Source organism: Sarcophilus harrisii, chromosome 6 (genome assembly GCF_902635505.1).
Source record: "Sarcophilus harrisii chromosome 6, mSarHar1.11, whole genome shotgun sequence".
In the NCBI taxonomy this organism is placed as follows: Eukaryota; Metazoa; Chordata; class Mammalia; order Dasyuromorphia; family Dasyuridae; genus Sarcophilus; species Sarcophilus harrisii.
The window spans coordinates 176,492,593-176,508,390 of NC_045431.1; the positions used below are offsets into that span (position 1 = coordinate 176,492,593).

The following is a 15,798-nucleotide window of genomic DNA, read 5'->3' on the forward strand; positions in this document are numbered from 1 at the left end:
GTGGTCGGCAGTTCCTTGCCCTCTTGTACTGCTGGGCCAGGAAGCTTTTTCTCCCTCTGCCTCTGCTGGGTCGTGGTGACAGCACACCCTCCTTGCTTCAAGGACCTGCTCAGACTGTTACTGTAAGCGGCAGCAGACAGACACAGACAGACAGACAGACAAGAGAGGTCCTCCCAGCACCCTCCCCCAGCAGCAGCCAAGCTGGTCACGGTCGCTCTCCATGATGCTAGGCTGGCCTACATTCAGCAGGCACCTCAGGCTTCTTACCAGGCTTGCCCCTGGAGACCTTCCTGCTTGGAAGGACCTGCCAGAAGCACAGACACTCCCCGACCAGGCAGCCGAGGAGGGGCAGAAGGATCTTAGTGAAGAAGGGAATGTGCTTTACAGAAGCTGTTTTTCCACCCAATGGGTGCACAATTTTTATGCACCCTCTATCTATTCATCCCTGTATAAACAAAGTAGGAAACTTGGACTCGTGCTATAGATGAGAGGAAACCACAAGAGAGGACACATAACAAGAATCAGAATTCACATGGGAGCCTTCCCTGCCTAAACTCCTCAATCTATCACTTGTCATTATTGTTGATACAAACCTGGGTGTGTGCCAGTGGGTGACACCCATGCATCCCTGCCAGTATCACCCTGTGGGTAAGCACTCATATTCCCAAAACACTTCCATCTCCTTCCAACCCTTGGTGAAGTCCCTCCCAGTCACACTAGAGCCCGGGAGGAGGGAGAGGGAGGCCCTGTCTATTGTCAAATGGGGGCACTTGACTCTAGGTAGTACCAAGAGCAGGAAAACCTGTTTATGGCCCATGCGGAGTGCACCATCAAGTGCGACTTTTACCAAACTTACCCTAATGACGTTGTATCGGTTGAAGATACCTCCAGCATTACCTCCATCCCTGTGTTCTCTGATTGTACTCTGCATCTGTATAAAAGAATGAAATGGCCAAAGTAACAGCATCGCCAAAAGGACCAGTAATTCTAGGAGGCATCATGATAGGATTATAGAGCTGTGTCAGATAAATGGGAGACCAGACCAGTTGGTCACTTCTTATGTGCCAAAGCTTCATGTGTGAAGATGTATTCCTGGACCACTTGGTCTCCTCTCTTGTTCCTTTCAACATTTCATCTCTACCCTATTTTTTCCTGGGTGTTAAACATGATAAATATCACAGAAGCATTTAGATTCTTCTACTAATTACTTATCTACAAATACTTTACTAAGTCTAGCAGTAAGGAAATGAGGGAGTAAAGCAGTCATGAAGAGATACTTGAATTTTAAACATTGCTAACATTCTGCTGACATTGTCATTAAAGACTCCAAGAAGAAAAGCCAAACAGAGGAATAAAAATCACATTATACCACAAGACTCTCCATCCATGTGGCTATTTTGTTACAGTTGGCACATTCCATTTTTTTATTTCAGAAAACAATTCCCTGGAAATGTCTTCTTTATCGGTCTGCTGTCATTTGTCACAAATCAATGCCAGAAATGCAGCCACTGCTTCCATCTTTGTCCAGATCCCCTAGGTTTATTGCTCACCACCTGATGGACAATTTATGACCCCATCTGTCAGGTGGCCATACTCTTGGCTACATCACCTGTATAAGGTCCCTGTCTGTGAAAAAACCACCTGCGAGGCACCTGTTTCTCCCATCCCTCTGTGGAATTTCTTTTTTTGTGGCTTGGCTCCACAGTGAGATTGGACACCTGTTAATGTGCAAAAAAAGAGCCAATGGGGTAGGGGAGGTATTTACCATCAATCATCATCCTCTCTTTTCAGCCTGTGTGGGCACCTGATGAAAACAGCTGGAAGCAATTTGGGGAGATGATGCTCTTGTTGGACTTCTTTGTGAATGCTGCTTCCACAAATGGTCTGATTCGGAGTTTGCATCTGGTGTCCCTCCTCTCAGGAGTGTCAACATATGGTGGAATTGCTGCACTACTATTCATTGTGTAAACCACACCCTCTTAACTCTCTCCCCCTTCCCTCCCTGGCACATGCTGCTATTTTGGAGTTTATAAGTGTGCCACTCATGGGAAGGACTTTTACAATTCACTCTGAACTTGCCAGATTGAACACATGATGGAAAAGCTGGCACAGAATGCTGTCGGGCTGCTGGGACTTTTAACAATTCTTTCAGAAGCACAAAGAGTATGGCTCAATTAAAGCACTCACAGTATTGATTTGTAAGAGGAAAGCAAGGGAACCACAAGTCCTGGATGCATTCACCCTCAAGAATCAGGACTGTGCAGAAGCAGGACTGTTTCTATCTGGTGTAACCTGAGAACACCTACCATCTCCCTCCTTCCACAGGCAGTGATTGTTTCCTGAGGCTGTGGAAGATATTCTTGTGATCTTTGATTCTTGGTGTCATAAATGGATGCCAGAGGTCATAGTGCAGTGAAAAGTGTGCTGCATTTGGGGCAGGTCCTGTGTTCCAATCCTAGCTCGTCCCATACTAGCTGGGGTGACCCTGGACAAATCACTTACTTTCAGTAGGCATCAGTTCCCTTTTATATGAACACTCATGTCCCTTCCAGCTCTAAATCTATGCCCATTGGAGCTGTTACTCATTACCTGGGATCTTCTTGCTCTGCCTTCCTCCTCAAGACTGTTTCTATCAGTGACCTCTTTCAGATGAAGTGCTCTAGATTCTTCTTATTCTGGCTCATACAATCTCTCTTGTGGCTTTCACCTGTGTTCTTCTCATCCCTAGTGCAGGTAATGTTCTTTTAAAAAATGCTATGGATAGCTGGTATTTTTCTAGTTTCCCTTCTTGTAGTTGAACCTAAGATTGTCTGATTCAGGTGTCCATGGCATTATTTGGGCGGAAAAGTAAGATTTCTTTATTAACATCCTTTCTAGTTATTCTTCATTCCATTTCCTCAGCTTCTTTCTTCAGATGAAAAGTGCTATGTCCAAGAATCACTGCGCAGTACCAGAAACAATCTAGCTACACCTAATGCCCTCAAAACAGAAGAGTAGACATACCTTTGATCCTCACCACCACTACAACAAAGTTCCATTGAAATCACAGCAACTGTTCCATCCTGAGATTTACTCCATCCATTTATCTACCATCTAGTCCAAATCTCTAGCATCTACAAGCTCAAGTCATTCCCTCTTCTTTGCGGATCCCTTTCCTAATCTTAATAATATTATTATATCTATCCTAAGCCCAGTCTTCCTTTCTCTTCATCCTAATGCTGCTTTAAGAGTCAAGTCATTTACATACATATACATGTGTATACACATGTTTTTCTAGCTCTTCTCTCCAACCCTCTACACTGCCCTGGCTGGGATGTCCTCTGACCTGCACACTGGTATACAACTCGTCTTTCCACTCTCCAAACCATATTCCACAGGTCAGATCATGTCATTGTTTAACTCAACTTGGCATTTAAAGTCCTTCACAACCTGATTGGTGGCTCTTGCCCACAGTTCCAGACTGATTTTGTCTTGTTCCCTTATTGTGCTCTATTTCCCAACTACTCTGGCTCCCCAAACTTGCCGTGACATCCCTCAATTTGGTGCTTTTCTCCATTCCCTTGTAATTTCCCCCCCACTTTCAGAATATTGAGGGCTCCCTTCTAGGCATAGTTAGCTTACCATTTCTGCAAATTAACAGAGAAACCTGTGTGTTTTATATGGTGTGCCCTCCCCTGTCCCCAGCAGGACACAGACTCTTTGAGGACAGGGATGATTTTATTTCTGCCCAGTGCCTTAAAGGGCCTTGCCCATAGGAGATGCTGCATTGATATTGGGCAAACTGAAATGACCAAAGAGAGATGGACAGACAGCAGTTTGTGTGAAAAGGACCCATGCTTTATATAAATCCAAGTTCACTGATTAAAGAAATTGTCCACGCTGTCCCCTGTTCTAGTCCAAAGTGCTGGGGTCAGCTCTGGGAACTACTTTGTAGAAAGTGTACCTAGAAGAGGTGAGGACAAGTGACATTAGCTTGGACAAGAGATGCTTGCCTCAAAGTGAGTTTTTTTTTTTTCTTTTAACACTGTTTTGTTTTGTCCTGTATTCTTGTTCAGTCTGGCAAAGCCTAGAGATCATCTCTTTTATGAATTTTTTTTTTAAATCTGGTCTGGAGGGGATATAATTTTCAAGATTTCACAGTTCTTGGATCATCTAGCCAGGGATATCTATTTCTGGCAGCAAACCATTTACGAATGTTTTTAAATAATAGAAGGAAAGGCACTATTTCCATTAGACATTAGTGAAGATAAAAAGTGGCGTTTTTTCCCTATCCAAATCCAAAGACTCCTGAAATCTATGCATGGAATCCAAGTAAAAGACCTATCTTACAGGGTACATGACATACTTCAGAAGGCTGCCATACAGAATATAGATTAGGGTCAGTTGCTTGGCGTAGAGACTGCAACTAATGGGCAGAACTGATAGCAGATTTTGGCTCAATATAAGGGAGAAAAATGGATCTACTGCCTCAAAAAATTATTTCCTTGTCATTGGAGGTATTCTAGAGACCAAGATGGCTGTCTGAGGATATTTGAGAGGATTCTTATGTAAAACCAAAGAACCTCTGTGGTCACTGGTCACATGATCCACATGAAACTGAGCTATACCTGCCAGATCTTACAAGGTTTTGATTATATTTTCATTCAAATCTCTTGGTGTTTTTGAGGAAGAGTTCTGAGATCTCGGAGTAATTACCTAGCCTATGAGTTCTCCTATGTGCATGAAGAATTAGTTCTAATAAAGTACAGATCATTCCAGGGATCTATGCCTTCACTAATATGGGTGTTCCTCTAGAACCTTGCACTTCCCACAATGTGTATCATGTGAAGTTCCTGGACATCAGCTGGGCCATTCTAGTCTCCTCATGACCTCCTTTTTTGTGAATCCATTTCCTGGGAAATCTATTTGAGGGCACCACAGGTGTTCAATTCACTTTTCTTTGAGTCACCCACAATGTGAATTTCTCATAAAAACTGCAGCAACCAGAGTCACAAGCACTGTAGTCCAACCTTTCCTTCTGTTCTCTCTTGGGCCCATCGGCAGCACCTACAGAACACATCTAAACAAAGTCCCAGTGCATAGTGGCTTAATCCACAAGAATTCAAGCTCTCTGCTACAAGCTTGTCATTATCCTTGCAAGGCACAGAAATGCTTGCTTACTGACTGATTAGCACATTCTTGGAAATACATCACCTCTTCTTCTACCGACTGATATTCCTTGTCGTCCGGAGCAAGGTCTAACAGGATCGTTCCCTGATTAACACAGTGAAAAGTCAAATAAGGATTGGTGCCTACAAAGGGAAAAGAAACAGAGACCGTCACTGTTCTGATACCACTATACCTCATTTTTTAGGCAAAACCCAACATGTCAAGTAAAAATATCCCCCAAACCAAAAGCTACACCCCACCCAGAAAAGCAGCTCAGGCTATTAATAGCCTAATGTGTGAACCTCCATCAAGACAAGACAGAGCAAGTGCCTTATACTGAAGTATGGATAGGGTTCAATTACTGATGTTGTTTAGTTTATAAAGTTAGAAGAAACTATCTGACAATGCAGCTTAAAATTAATACCCCCTATTATCACTAGTCCCCCATTAATCACTAGTCCCAGGGAAAAAGGCTGTGTTTTTAAAATTCTACAGGTCAGTCCCTGTGGTCCCTTCCCACCCCTACCCCCATGTATCCCAAAGTAATACTTTCTGTAAGTACCCTATATCTGCCTCCCAGGGGACATGTCTTTGGCTCTGCCTATGCTCTCCTGGCCTCTTGGTCACTCTCAATGGTTAACAATATACAAGGGTCCACAATCCTCTCACTTTCCAGCTTTTGGTTATCATAAATTACTTCTCTGGGCCATAATCCCACTAATGGAGTCTCTGGTCAAAGGGTATGTAACTTTTCCTAAAGACAGAGTCTCATCATGTTCTCCAAAACACTGAACCAGTAGGGAAGGAGAATGTCTCATTTCCTATCTTTTACCATCTTTATTTCATGGCTGCAAAAGGATATCATGTGGTTGTTTTAAGTTATTTTTTCCTGATTATCAGTAATTTGAACCACTGTTCAGGCAGGTATGAGTAGTATTTGTTTTTTGTATCTGTTCATATCCTTTGACCACTCGTCTCTCCGGAACAGGCTTGACTAATCACTCCTCAGATATCTGATCATTTTCTTTATTTCCTCTCCATTTGGTGTGTACTCACTGAAAACGCTGCCAACTGTGCTGCTTCCTCCTTCGCTAGCTAGCTGGCTGGTACACTCACTCCTCTGATCGGGATGAGGTAATGGGAAGAGGGCTAGATTTGAAGTCAAAGGACCTGGGTGCGAATCCCAGCTCTGCCACTTCTTGGTAGACCTTGGGTAAGTCACTTTCACCCTCTGGGCCTCAGTTTCCTCATCTGTAAAATGAAGAGGCCTCTGAGGTCCCTTCTAGCTCTAGAACATGGATGATATGACCCTACCATTACAATGAGACACCAGAGAAAGGCCGAACAAGACTCTTTGACAATGACCCAGACCAAGTAATTGGTCCCCATGTGCTGGCACTAAGGAGAAGCTGGGGCCTGCGCCTTCTTCATCCAGGGCAGTGACCCATCATGGGCTGAGTCCCCGAACTAGAAGCTGCAGGGAGACGCAGGGAGCCCACAGCCCAAGGACAATCTAACCTGAGGCCCTCTAAATCCCCCAAGCCATTCTGGGCAGGAAGACCCATCCTCGCACGGTGTCTCTGGGTCTGTGATACAGGTGCTAGGACTAGAGAGCGGCGTCTCGGAGGTCATGCATCTCATCTTTCACTTTAGAGAGGAGGGGACTCAGGCCCGGAGCAGGGAAGGGATTTGCCCAAGGTCATACAAGGGGTAGATGGCAGAGCCGGAACTTGAACCCTGGTCCTCAGACTCCAAACCCAGGGGTCTTTCCAGTGCACCATGCTAACATGAGTTATGCAACAGAAAAGAGCTAAGGTTTCTCAACAACTGGTGAAGAGGTTTCAGAGTCCCAGGAGGGGGCCACACGCCTCCACTTCTAGAAGAGGTCATACAGGTCAGAAGCGCTGGAGCCCCTGGCCAAAGCACCCCTGAGCCCCAGTCGGCGAGCTTCCCCCATGCTGTGTCAGCCCACCCCAGGTTCTCTGCTGGGCCCTGACGCCATTTCCTAGATGGGAGAACTAACTCCCACCGGCAGCTCAAGGGTGCGGGCTCCTGAGCCTTGAGTTAGGGAAAAAGGCTGGACATAGTTTCAACGCAGCCTCAGACCCTGACTCAGCTGGGTGAGCCTGGCATGTCACTTCTCCCCCAAATTCTCTAAGGCTGGAAAAGCATCGTCTATGTGCCAAATCACAAGATCCTCCTAACAAGAGCCCTGGCAGGGAAGAAACCATGTACCCAGAGTCACTTAGCTAGTCTGCATCTGAGGCTGGATCTTAACTCCAGTCTTCCTTACTCCAACACTAATCATAAAAGACTCAATAACAGGAAAAATAATTTTCTAGTTTGCTCCCCCTACCCACCCCTTTCTGGTTCTTCCTCTGGGAACCATCATCAATTCAAATCACTACTTCTGAAAAGGGGGTAGTAACTGACTCTGTGATTTCCCTGAACAAAACAGTAATTCAGGGCCAGCAACCTCCATGAGAGTGTGAGCTCCTTAAGCGCAGGGGTTGTCTCACTTCTGTATTTGTGTCCCCACTGTTCTGTGTCCTCCATGGTTTCTGCAGCACAGGGCTGGGCACAGATTAAGTATTTAATGAATGATTTCTCCATTGATTCTTCAGTAATAAAAACAATAAATATGCCATAGGTTCTTGGCATTCATACATCATGAATATCTTACCTTGCTGCCCTCCTAAAAGTCTTTCCACCCCCTTGATTAATTTGTGACGATGCCCATATGCATTGATGCCTATTTCTTTCAACTCTTCATGACCCATATCTGCCAATACATCTAGGGTTATCTGAAAAATTGAAATGAAAATTTGTAGTTAGGACTTTACCAGTTATTTAGGATACACCAGAACTTTAGAGTCTATGATTGATAATTGTTCCCATGAATGCTCCCATTTTCTTCTATTTGCTTTTTGATTATTTATTAAGAATTCACTCCTTTTTAAAAATGCACTGAAATATATCAAATGTAGTCAATCATTTTTTCCTTTGAATGGCCTTGATTAAGAAAATGAAATGACCAATTAGAGTTCAGAGGAGCCCTAGCCAGAAAGCCAAGCTTACTTTGGGAGAAGAATGGTGGGAGAAGATTCAAAGCACACACAACCTCAGCCCAGATCTACATGTCATGGCAGACCAATCAAATCAAGGAGACTTTAGAGTGCCTTCATAGAAAGTGTGTGGTGATTTCTTGCTGTGATGAGAGCTGGGTTCCTTTAGCTATCATGTAGAAAGCACAACACAAAGAACTCCTTATTCCCTTCCCTTTCTTTAAGCCATAATTTATGTAGCTGCTAAAGTGATGAACTAAGGTTGTTCAAGACCACTGCTTCATAATAAGAAAGCAAAGAAGAACTTCTAGAATATGCCACTTCAAAAACAGATTTGTTAATATATCATGCAAAACTGAGCTGATTACTAAGGAAAAAAGATGATATAAGAATTCAGGGACATTGCTCTCAAGGAAACCAGGTAACAAACATCAAACAAAAGAAACAATAAAGATAAAATCATACAGCAGAAAAGATTAAGCAGTGAAAATTAAGTCAATGCTTTCATAATTCTAAGGTAAGACAGGGCTATTAAAAAAAATTTTTTTTTAAGTTCTTCTACTCTTTGAAGACCATAACAAAGAACATGAAAATGATTGAATTTCAAAGGGATTGAAAAGAATCAGATGGAGAGCATAAAGGTTAATTTAATATTTCATGGCATACTGATTCCTTTAAGTATGTCTTAAGAGTTCAAATGTACTCTTTCCTAAGGTATTGAAGTATACTTGCAGATGTCATCAAGGAACACCCCCCCCCCCTTTTTTTTCAAGACAATTGGGTTAAGTGAATTATTCAAGATTAATATAGCTAGTAAGTGTTTGAAGTCTGATTTAAATTTATAAGTCCTTCTGACTTCAGGGTCAGCGCTCTGTCCACTGCACCATCTAGTTGCCCCATACAATCCCTTTCATTCACTTTTAATAAAACAATGGAAAAGAGGAGATATGCAAAGACTAGAGAAAGGCAACTCTCTACATGTCCAAAAAAGAAGGAAAAGCTAAGAGTTGGTGAACTGACATCTAATTATCCTATCAATAGTATAGGATGAACAAAGTGTAAATCAGCAGGAATTTAAGAAGGATTAGATGTGACTCTGGCCTGGTTCTCATGTGAAAGTGTCAAGACAACATACGGCAACAAAATTATTCAGGACATTCTTGCAGACACGATGGAGAACTAAGGTTCATTTAGAGAGACATATGACTGGTTAATTAATGATCTACTCCAGTACTAGATTAGAGCCCTACTCTAGTACTCCACTCCATCATCGTTGGGAGATTACTCACAAATTCTGTGGGTAAATACCAAGCTGGCATACAGGCTGATCATACCCATGGTTTAGTTCAGGACTTCTTAGCATCAGAAGACCTGACTCGAAGTATAAATTTTTCTGGCCATAGCAAGCAATGTCCATTGCCTACTAAAAGGCTGAAGAGGGTTGATAGTATACTAGTTGAAAGAAGACAGCACACATAATGAAATCATGGTTCTTCTCTCACAGCTATCAACTGATCTTAAGTTCCTTATTGGTGTTACAAAGGACTCTTTCTATGACATCTTCCTCAAAGGCATGTCCGTACTGATGGGTCAACTTCTGGGTACCACACCTTTCAAACAGCGTACTGCTGAATGAATGCATTTGGAGGAAGCTAATGAGAAGGTTGGTGAGATGACTTTGGATGGTGTCACAAAAAGGGGCCTTCAGAAAGGATCATCTCATCATCCTGATTTCTAAATACATTTGCCAACATTTTAAATCAAAATAGAATTTGTTTGTCTGGTAATTGTGAAGATTAGTTTATACAGAAAATTGCTTGAAGCCCTTTTATTTGCTTTAGTATTTTACTTATGGAGAATGATCGGAAATCCAAAATCAAAGAAGAGGCCATCTCTGGAATGAGCACACAGGAGAAATAATTCTCTATCAAATCCTACATTGCACTGTTTTAAAAAGACCCTTCTTACCTGTTCCGTTTCAAATATATCTCGGAGGTGTTCAAGGCCTAGGCTTTTGAGGAACTGGCTGATATTCATGTCAAGACCTGTCACTGTAACAACACAAATGTGGGAAAGTCTTTAAGCAAGGATTCTTGGCCATTTCAAACAAATGTTGCAATTTCATTCTAAAATATGTAATTTGGACAGTTTGGGCTGCATTATCTACATTGCCCAGTCAAGAAGTCACAATGGATTCTAACAAGCCTTATGGAACTAAACCCATATAAAAGATTCCGTGGAAAATTCTTCAGTTGTAAATGGTGGTGGTGGGTGGGTTCATTCACTTTTTTTATCTATAACTATTGGTTTTTACATCATTCAGGCAAATACAAATTTCATAATTGCCTCTCACCCCCCCTTCCCCCTCCAAATAAATCACTGCAATCCTCTCTGAGCTAACTTTAAATAGCAAAGATTGCTTAGCAGGTCAGTGAACTACCAGGACTGGTCTCTGAATTATTGGAAGAGAGAGATAATTAAGATGAGTAGTTTCCAAGAGACTTAGCACATGAAAATGTTCAGGAAGCAGCTTATTTTCATCTCATTAGGCATGTATTATATGCAGCTATTCTCCACAAATATGCCACCTTCAAGTGACCTTCCCACAATTCTCACCAGGAAAACAGAGCCCTTTATCCTTATAACATCATTCGTGCCATTTTCACAACCCCCCCCCCCTCACCCCCCATGACAACTTACCTTCCCCTTCTTTCCTTTGTGCCCCTGCTGCTCCATCCCCAGCATTAGAAGTCCCTCCTACTGCTAATTCTGCCAAGGGGCCAGCAAGGTTGTCTAGGCTGCTTGCAGCAGAAAGACAGGATGGGGTGGAGGCTGGAGAGATGAGAGAGGCACTCACAACAGTAGCTTGAGGCTTGAAACATGTCGGCAAAGCCTCTGGAGGCATGGCATCAATCAGCAAAGCCCGGATATCATCAGCCTACAACAAAAAGGACATCCAGGATTTCAGAAGCCTCTTTTTCTTTCCTCAGCAGAACAGTACTTCTGGCTAGGGTCTGGGCCCAAGTCTGCTCCCACTTGCCTCGCCTCTCTTTCTTTTTATTTCTGACTTTTCCTTTACCAGTTTGTTTCAGTAGAAGAGCTACTTTTGTGGAGAAGTTCTCCAGGTGATCTTGATGATCATCACAGATTTTAAAGATTGGACTTTCACTTTTTTCACTGGACAGTTAAGACCACCCATAACTATCAATTTTTTTTTTTCAAAAGCAAGTACATATGATAATTTTGAAGTTTCAATTTCAGTTTTAGTATCATTAAAATCAGATGTTTAAATACAAGCTTTTTCATTTGGTTTCTTTGTTAAATTGAAGAGGAAATATAGTTTCAAAGACCATTATTTTGATTTAGTCATTCAAGTCAACATCCATGAAGATCCATGGACTGCAGAATGAAAATGATCAATCAATATGCATGGGGAATAGTATATTTTAGTCAAATCAGGATTCATTATTAGACTTTCAATAGAAAACTTTTGAAAATTTGTTTAAAATGTTTCTTTAATACCTGAATGTACTTTCTTGCCTTAGTAAAAATATAGGTTATCAAAACTAATTTTGCCTTTCTTTAACGTCTGCAGATTTTAGCATGGATCAGTGTTAGTGATGTGACTTTACCAAATCATCAAGCTTATATATTATAAATACATGCTTATAGAAAATGACAATGAATGCTATGGGAATTGTGGAAACCAAACAAAATTCCATCTTGTAACACCAATTCCATTTTGAGACTTGGATTTTACTTTTTACAGCCTCCCCTCCCCAACCTTACTCCTAGCTATGGAAACTGAATTGACATCCTGTTTCACATCTGATAAAAAGTCCCAAAACTTGCTCTCTCTTCCCAGTTTAGAAAGTCTATAATCCTTCTTACAATAAGAAATCAGATTACTTAATGTTACATATCCTGATTTATATCCTGTATTTATTATGTACTTATCTGTATGTATTATACCTTGTATTCATATAATGTAAAAAAATTTATATAAAATTTTTACTGGGTTCAATGCCTGATGGGGGATAGTGCCCCCAATTTGTGGTTCAACTGTACACCCAGCTAATCAATATGCTTGGAAGTCAAATCTTTGTTGTCTTAGTTACTGCAAATTTCACTTACCACAATGTCTACAGATCACATGATACAGGCTATAAATTGGCATTTTGGGGACAAAAACTGTTAGTAGACTCTTTTGTGATTTTTTTCTTAGTTATTAAAGTTCTATAAAAATTCTAGTTAAACTAAGAGCTCTAATTATCAATATCAATCATAGGTTTACTGTTCTTATCAACAAATTTTACATTAACCAAAAAATGATCCAAGGAAGTTGGTCTCTGTTCTAAATCACCACTATTAAAAACCATAACAACAACAAAAAACCTAGATAATCCACAATGGTTGGATTGTGATTGTAGACCTCCAGAAACTCCAAAATGAAGAGACACAATTTGAGACTCTGAAGTGGGCAGAGTCCTGCCCTGATCAGATTCAGGGCTCGAAATCCGACTCTTGGCAAGCCACTTTGCCTCTTATGGATCTGAGTTTTCTCCTTTGTAAATCAAGGGACCTGGACTTTGATTCTGAGGTCCCTTCCAATTCTTAGCTAGATGACTCAGTGAAACATGAACTTGCCGTTGCAAGGTCTAAAGGAGTCTGTCCTTCTTGGTTCTTCATGGTTGGATCTGCACCATGAGCTAGAAGCAGGGCACACAGCTGTGTCCTTCCTTTCTGGGCTGCTTCATGTAACGGAGTGAAGGCCCATTTATCTGTAGCATTCACACATGTGTTGTATTTGATCAACAATGCTGCAATGTCCACATGCTGCAAAGACAAAAGGAATGAAACCAGTGACAATCTGGCCTTGATCTGCCCCTTTGTGTATGTCATCTTTCCCTCAACCTCCTGACTCATATTCTGGACTCTCTCCTTCCCTTACCTTCTGTGCTCTCCCCGATGGACTCTCTAGCCCTTTTCCTTTCAAACACACTCAGGCCTCCCTCATCTGCAGTCTATTTCCTCACCTACAAATGATAGCCTGTCCATCATTTCTTTCTTTTGAAGCCAGAACACTTTGAATATTGCTTGTAACTTACAAAAATCACAGCATTTGAAAGTTGAAGGGACCTCAGACTTGAAGAGACCATCTATGAAAAGAGTTCTCACTCTAACATATAAGCAGTTGCCCAAAGATCTCTAAGGAGGACTCATTCCTCAAGATAGCCCTTTCTATACACTGGCATACTCCTGGCTCTGCCCTCTGGGATCAAATAGAATTAAGGGAACCCCCTTTTCACAGGTTAATCCTTGAAATGAGCCAATTGTCCATGAGCTCTGCTTCTCATACACACTCTAGCTTTCTGTTGCTAAATCACAAAAAATCTTGGAAATAAGAAAAGGTCAGTGCTTTGAATCCCACACTAGAACAAGAATCTCCCCTACTGTGACCAAAAGGAATCCTCCTGCAGCCCTTAGGCAAAGCCCTTAATCCTCAGAAAGCAGTCCATCACACTTTGGAAGAACTGGCAGTTTTCCCTTTTATCAAGCCTGTTTTGGGCTCCTGACATTTAATAGGATGTTAGGGACCCTTCAGGGATATTTTATCACCTGCCCGCCTCATCCCAATAGAAGAGCAAACCCCTGGACTTGAGTAGAGTGTACACCCTGCCTCCCTATGTAGGGAAGGTAGCCCCATTCCTCTGTTTAGACAGCTATTGTCTGTGCTTCATCCTACCTAGCTTACCCAGCAGGGGCATCCTGTCACCTTCCCTGATACCTACAGGCAAACAACCTTCACCTTGGCTTTCACCTCTTGATTAGGCAAAAAAATCAAATCGGCATCGCTGCTGCTAGAAGACAAGAGTGTAAGGATCTAGGGCCTCTTTTCGTGTCAACACTTCTGAAGTATCTGTGGTGTCCTTATAGTAGAATGAATGTCAAATCCTGGAGCTGAACTTGTTCTATATCCTCTGCTCTTATCACAGTGCCTAGAACATAGTAGGGACTTAATAAAGGCCTATGATTTACTGTTTTCCTTGGCCCTCTCAGCTGCCCTCCACCTTGAGTCCTTTGTTCCTTCAAATGATTTTCATCCAGATGTTCACCAGATTGTCAAAATATCGCATTGCCCACCAGCAGTTGGAGGGTAGATTGTGTTAGCCAACTACGTTCATGTAACCCTGAATGGAACAAGTCTTGGTCACCTGCATTCTCTCCCCATTTACTGGCTGCATTCTCTCCCCATTTACTGGCTGCTTCCTTACTGCTTACAAATCTACCCATTTCTTCTTCATCTTCAAAACAAAAACACCACCCTATTCGACCATCTATCTCTGCCAGCTAGTGTCCTGTATCTCTATAGATGCCTCTACTTCTTTCCTCTCATTCTGTTTTTAAATCTGAAGTCGGGTTTCCAACTTAATCATTCAGGCAAAAACTGCTTTCCCATCTAATGGCCTTTTCTCATCATTCTCAACTCCTTTGAAGCCTACAACATTATCACCAACTTCTGGACACTAATTTTCTATGGCACTTCTTTATCCTGGCTTTTTCTACCTCTCTCAATACTCCTTTCTCAGGCTCCTTTGTTGGTTCCCAATCACTAACTGGGTGTTTTGAGCTCTCTTCTCCCTCTATGTACTATTTCACTTGGTGATTTCATTAGCTACCCTGGATTTGATGTCATCTCTATGCTGATGATTCTCAGATCTATGTAACCAGTTCTAACCTCTTTGCTGACTTATCTCTACTGGACACCTTGAACTGGATGTCGTGGAGACATCTGACACTCATTATGTCCAAAACTGAATTCATTATCTTATACCCTCAAACCCACCCTCCTTCCAAACTTCTGTGCCAACTTTCTAATTATCACAGTCTAGGTATCATCTTCAAACTTCCCATACTCTCTCAGTCCCCAGATCCAATTAGCTTTAGAGCAATTTTCAGCTTTGCAACATGTCTCGTATTATATGTCTATCCCCTTTTCTACATAGATGGTGTCATGGCACTGGTGCAGGCTTGTATCACCTCCTGACTAGATTATTGCAAAAGCTGCTGGTTGGTCTCTGTTTCAGATCTTTCTCCCCTCAGTCTATCCTCCACCCAGCTGTCAAACTGATTTTCCTAAAGCCCAGGCCTTACCATGTTATACTCTTTATCCCTCTTCAAAAAATGTGAATGTTATAGAAATATGAAATAGTATTACTATTTTGTCCTCCAATAATTAATAAAATTTGCATTCTTAACTTCTCAGTGGTAAGTTAGGAAAGGTGATATGATATACCCTGTTTCAGTGGAGCAGGAAAAGGTAGGATATAAATGCAAGGTTTCACTGTCATCTCATCTTGTTATCTCATTCCTACATCTGCCAGGAATGATTTTTCTTATTAAAATGAATCTAGTCTATTACTCTTTAGAGCTTCTATTCCGGTCAGATGTAATAGCAATATCAAATTGCCAGCTGTTATGGAATAAGGTACTTATAATACTGAAGAGGAGAAGATAGATGCATTTCAGTTTCAATTAATTTCAAACACTTGAGCTTCCCAATTCATTAATTTTCTCACTCCCA

The 15,798-nt window shown here is 41.8% G+C and overlaps 1 protein-coding gene across 2 annotated transcripts in view; it reads right to left on the reverse strand.

Annotated features, from left to right (window-relative positions):
- TNKS (tankyrase) overlaps nucleotides 1-15,798 on the reverse strand; it is a 211,921-nt gene that overhangs the window by 13,054 nt on the left and 183,069 nt on the right. The window contains exons 18-24 of one of the 2 annotated variants that reach the window (XM_023505653.2): nucleotides 12,861-13,049; nucleotides 10,914-11,151; nucleotides 10,182-10,264; nucleotides 7,832-7,952; nucleotides 6,205-6,399; nucleotides 5,194-5,291; nucleotides 857-931 (exon numbers count right to left, since the gene is read on the reverse strand). In XM_023505653.2, coding sequence (XP_023361421.2) covers nucleotides 857-931; nucleotides 5,194-5,291; nucleotides 6,205-6,399; nucleotides 7,832-7,952; nucleotides 10,182-10,264; nucleotides 10,914-11,151; nucleotides 12,861-13,049 — 999 coding nt within the window. The remainder of the gene's footprint in view (nucleotides 1-856; nucleotides 932-5,193; nucleotides 5,292-6,204; nucleotides 6,400-7,831; nucleotides 7,953-10,181; nucleotides 10,265-10,913; nucleotides 11,152-12,860; nucleotides 13,050-15,798) is intronic. The other variant, XM_031943163.1, reaches the window with a different exon arrangement.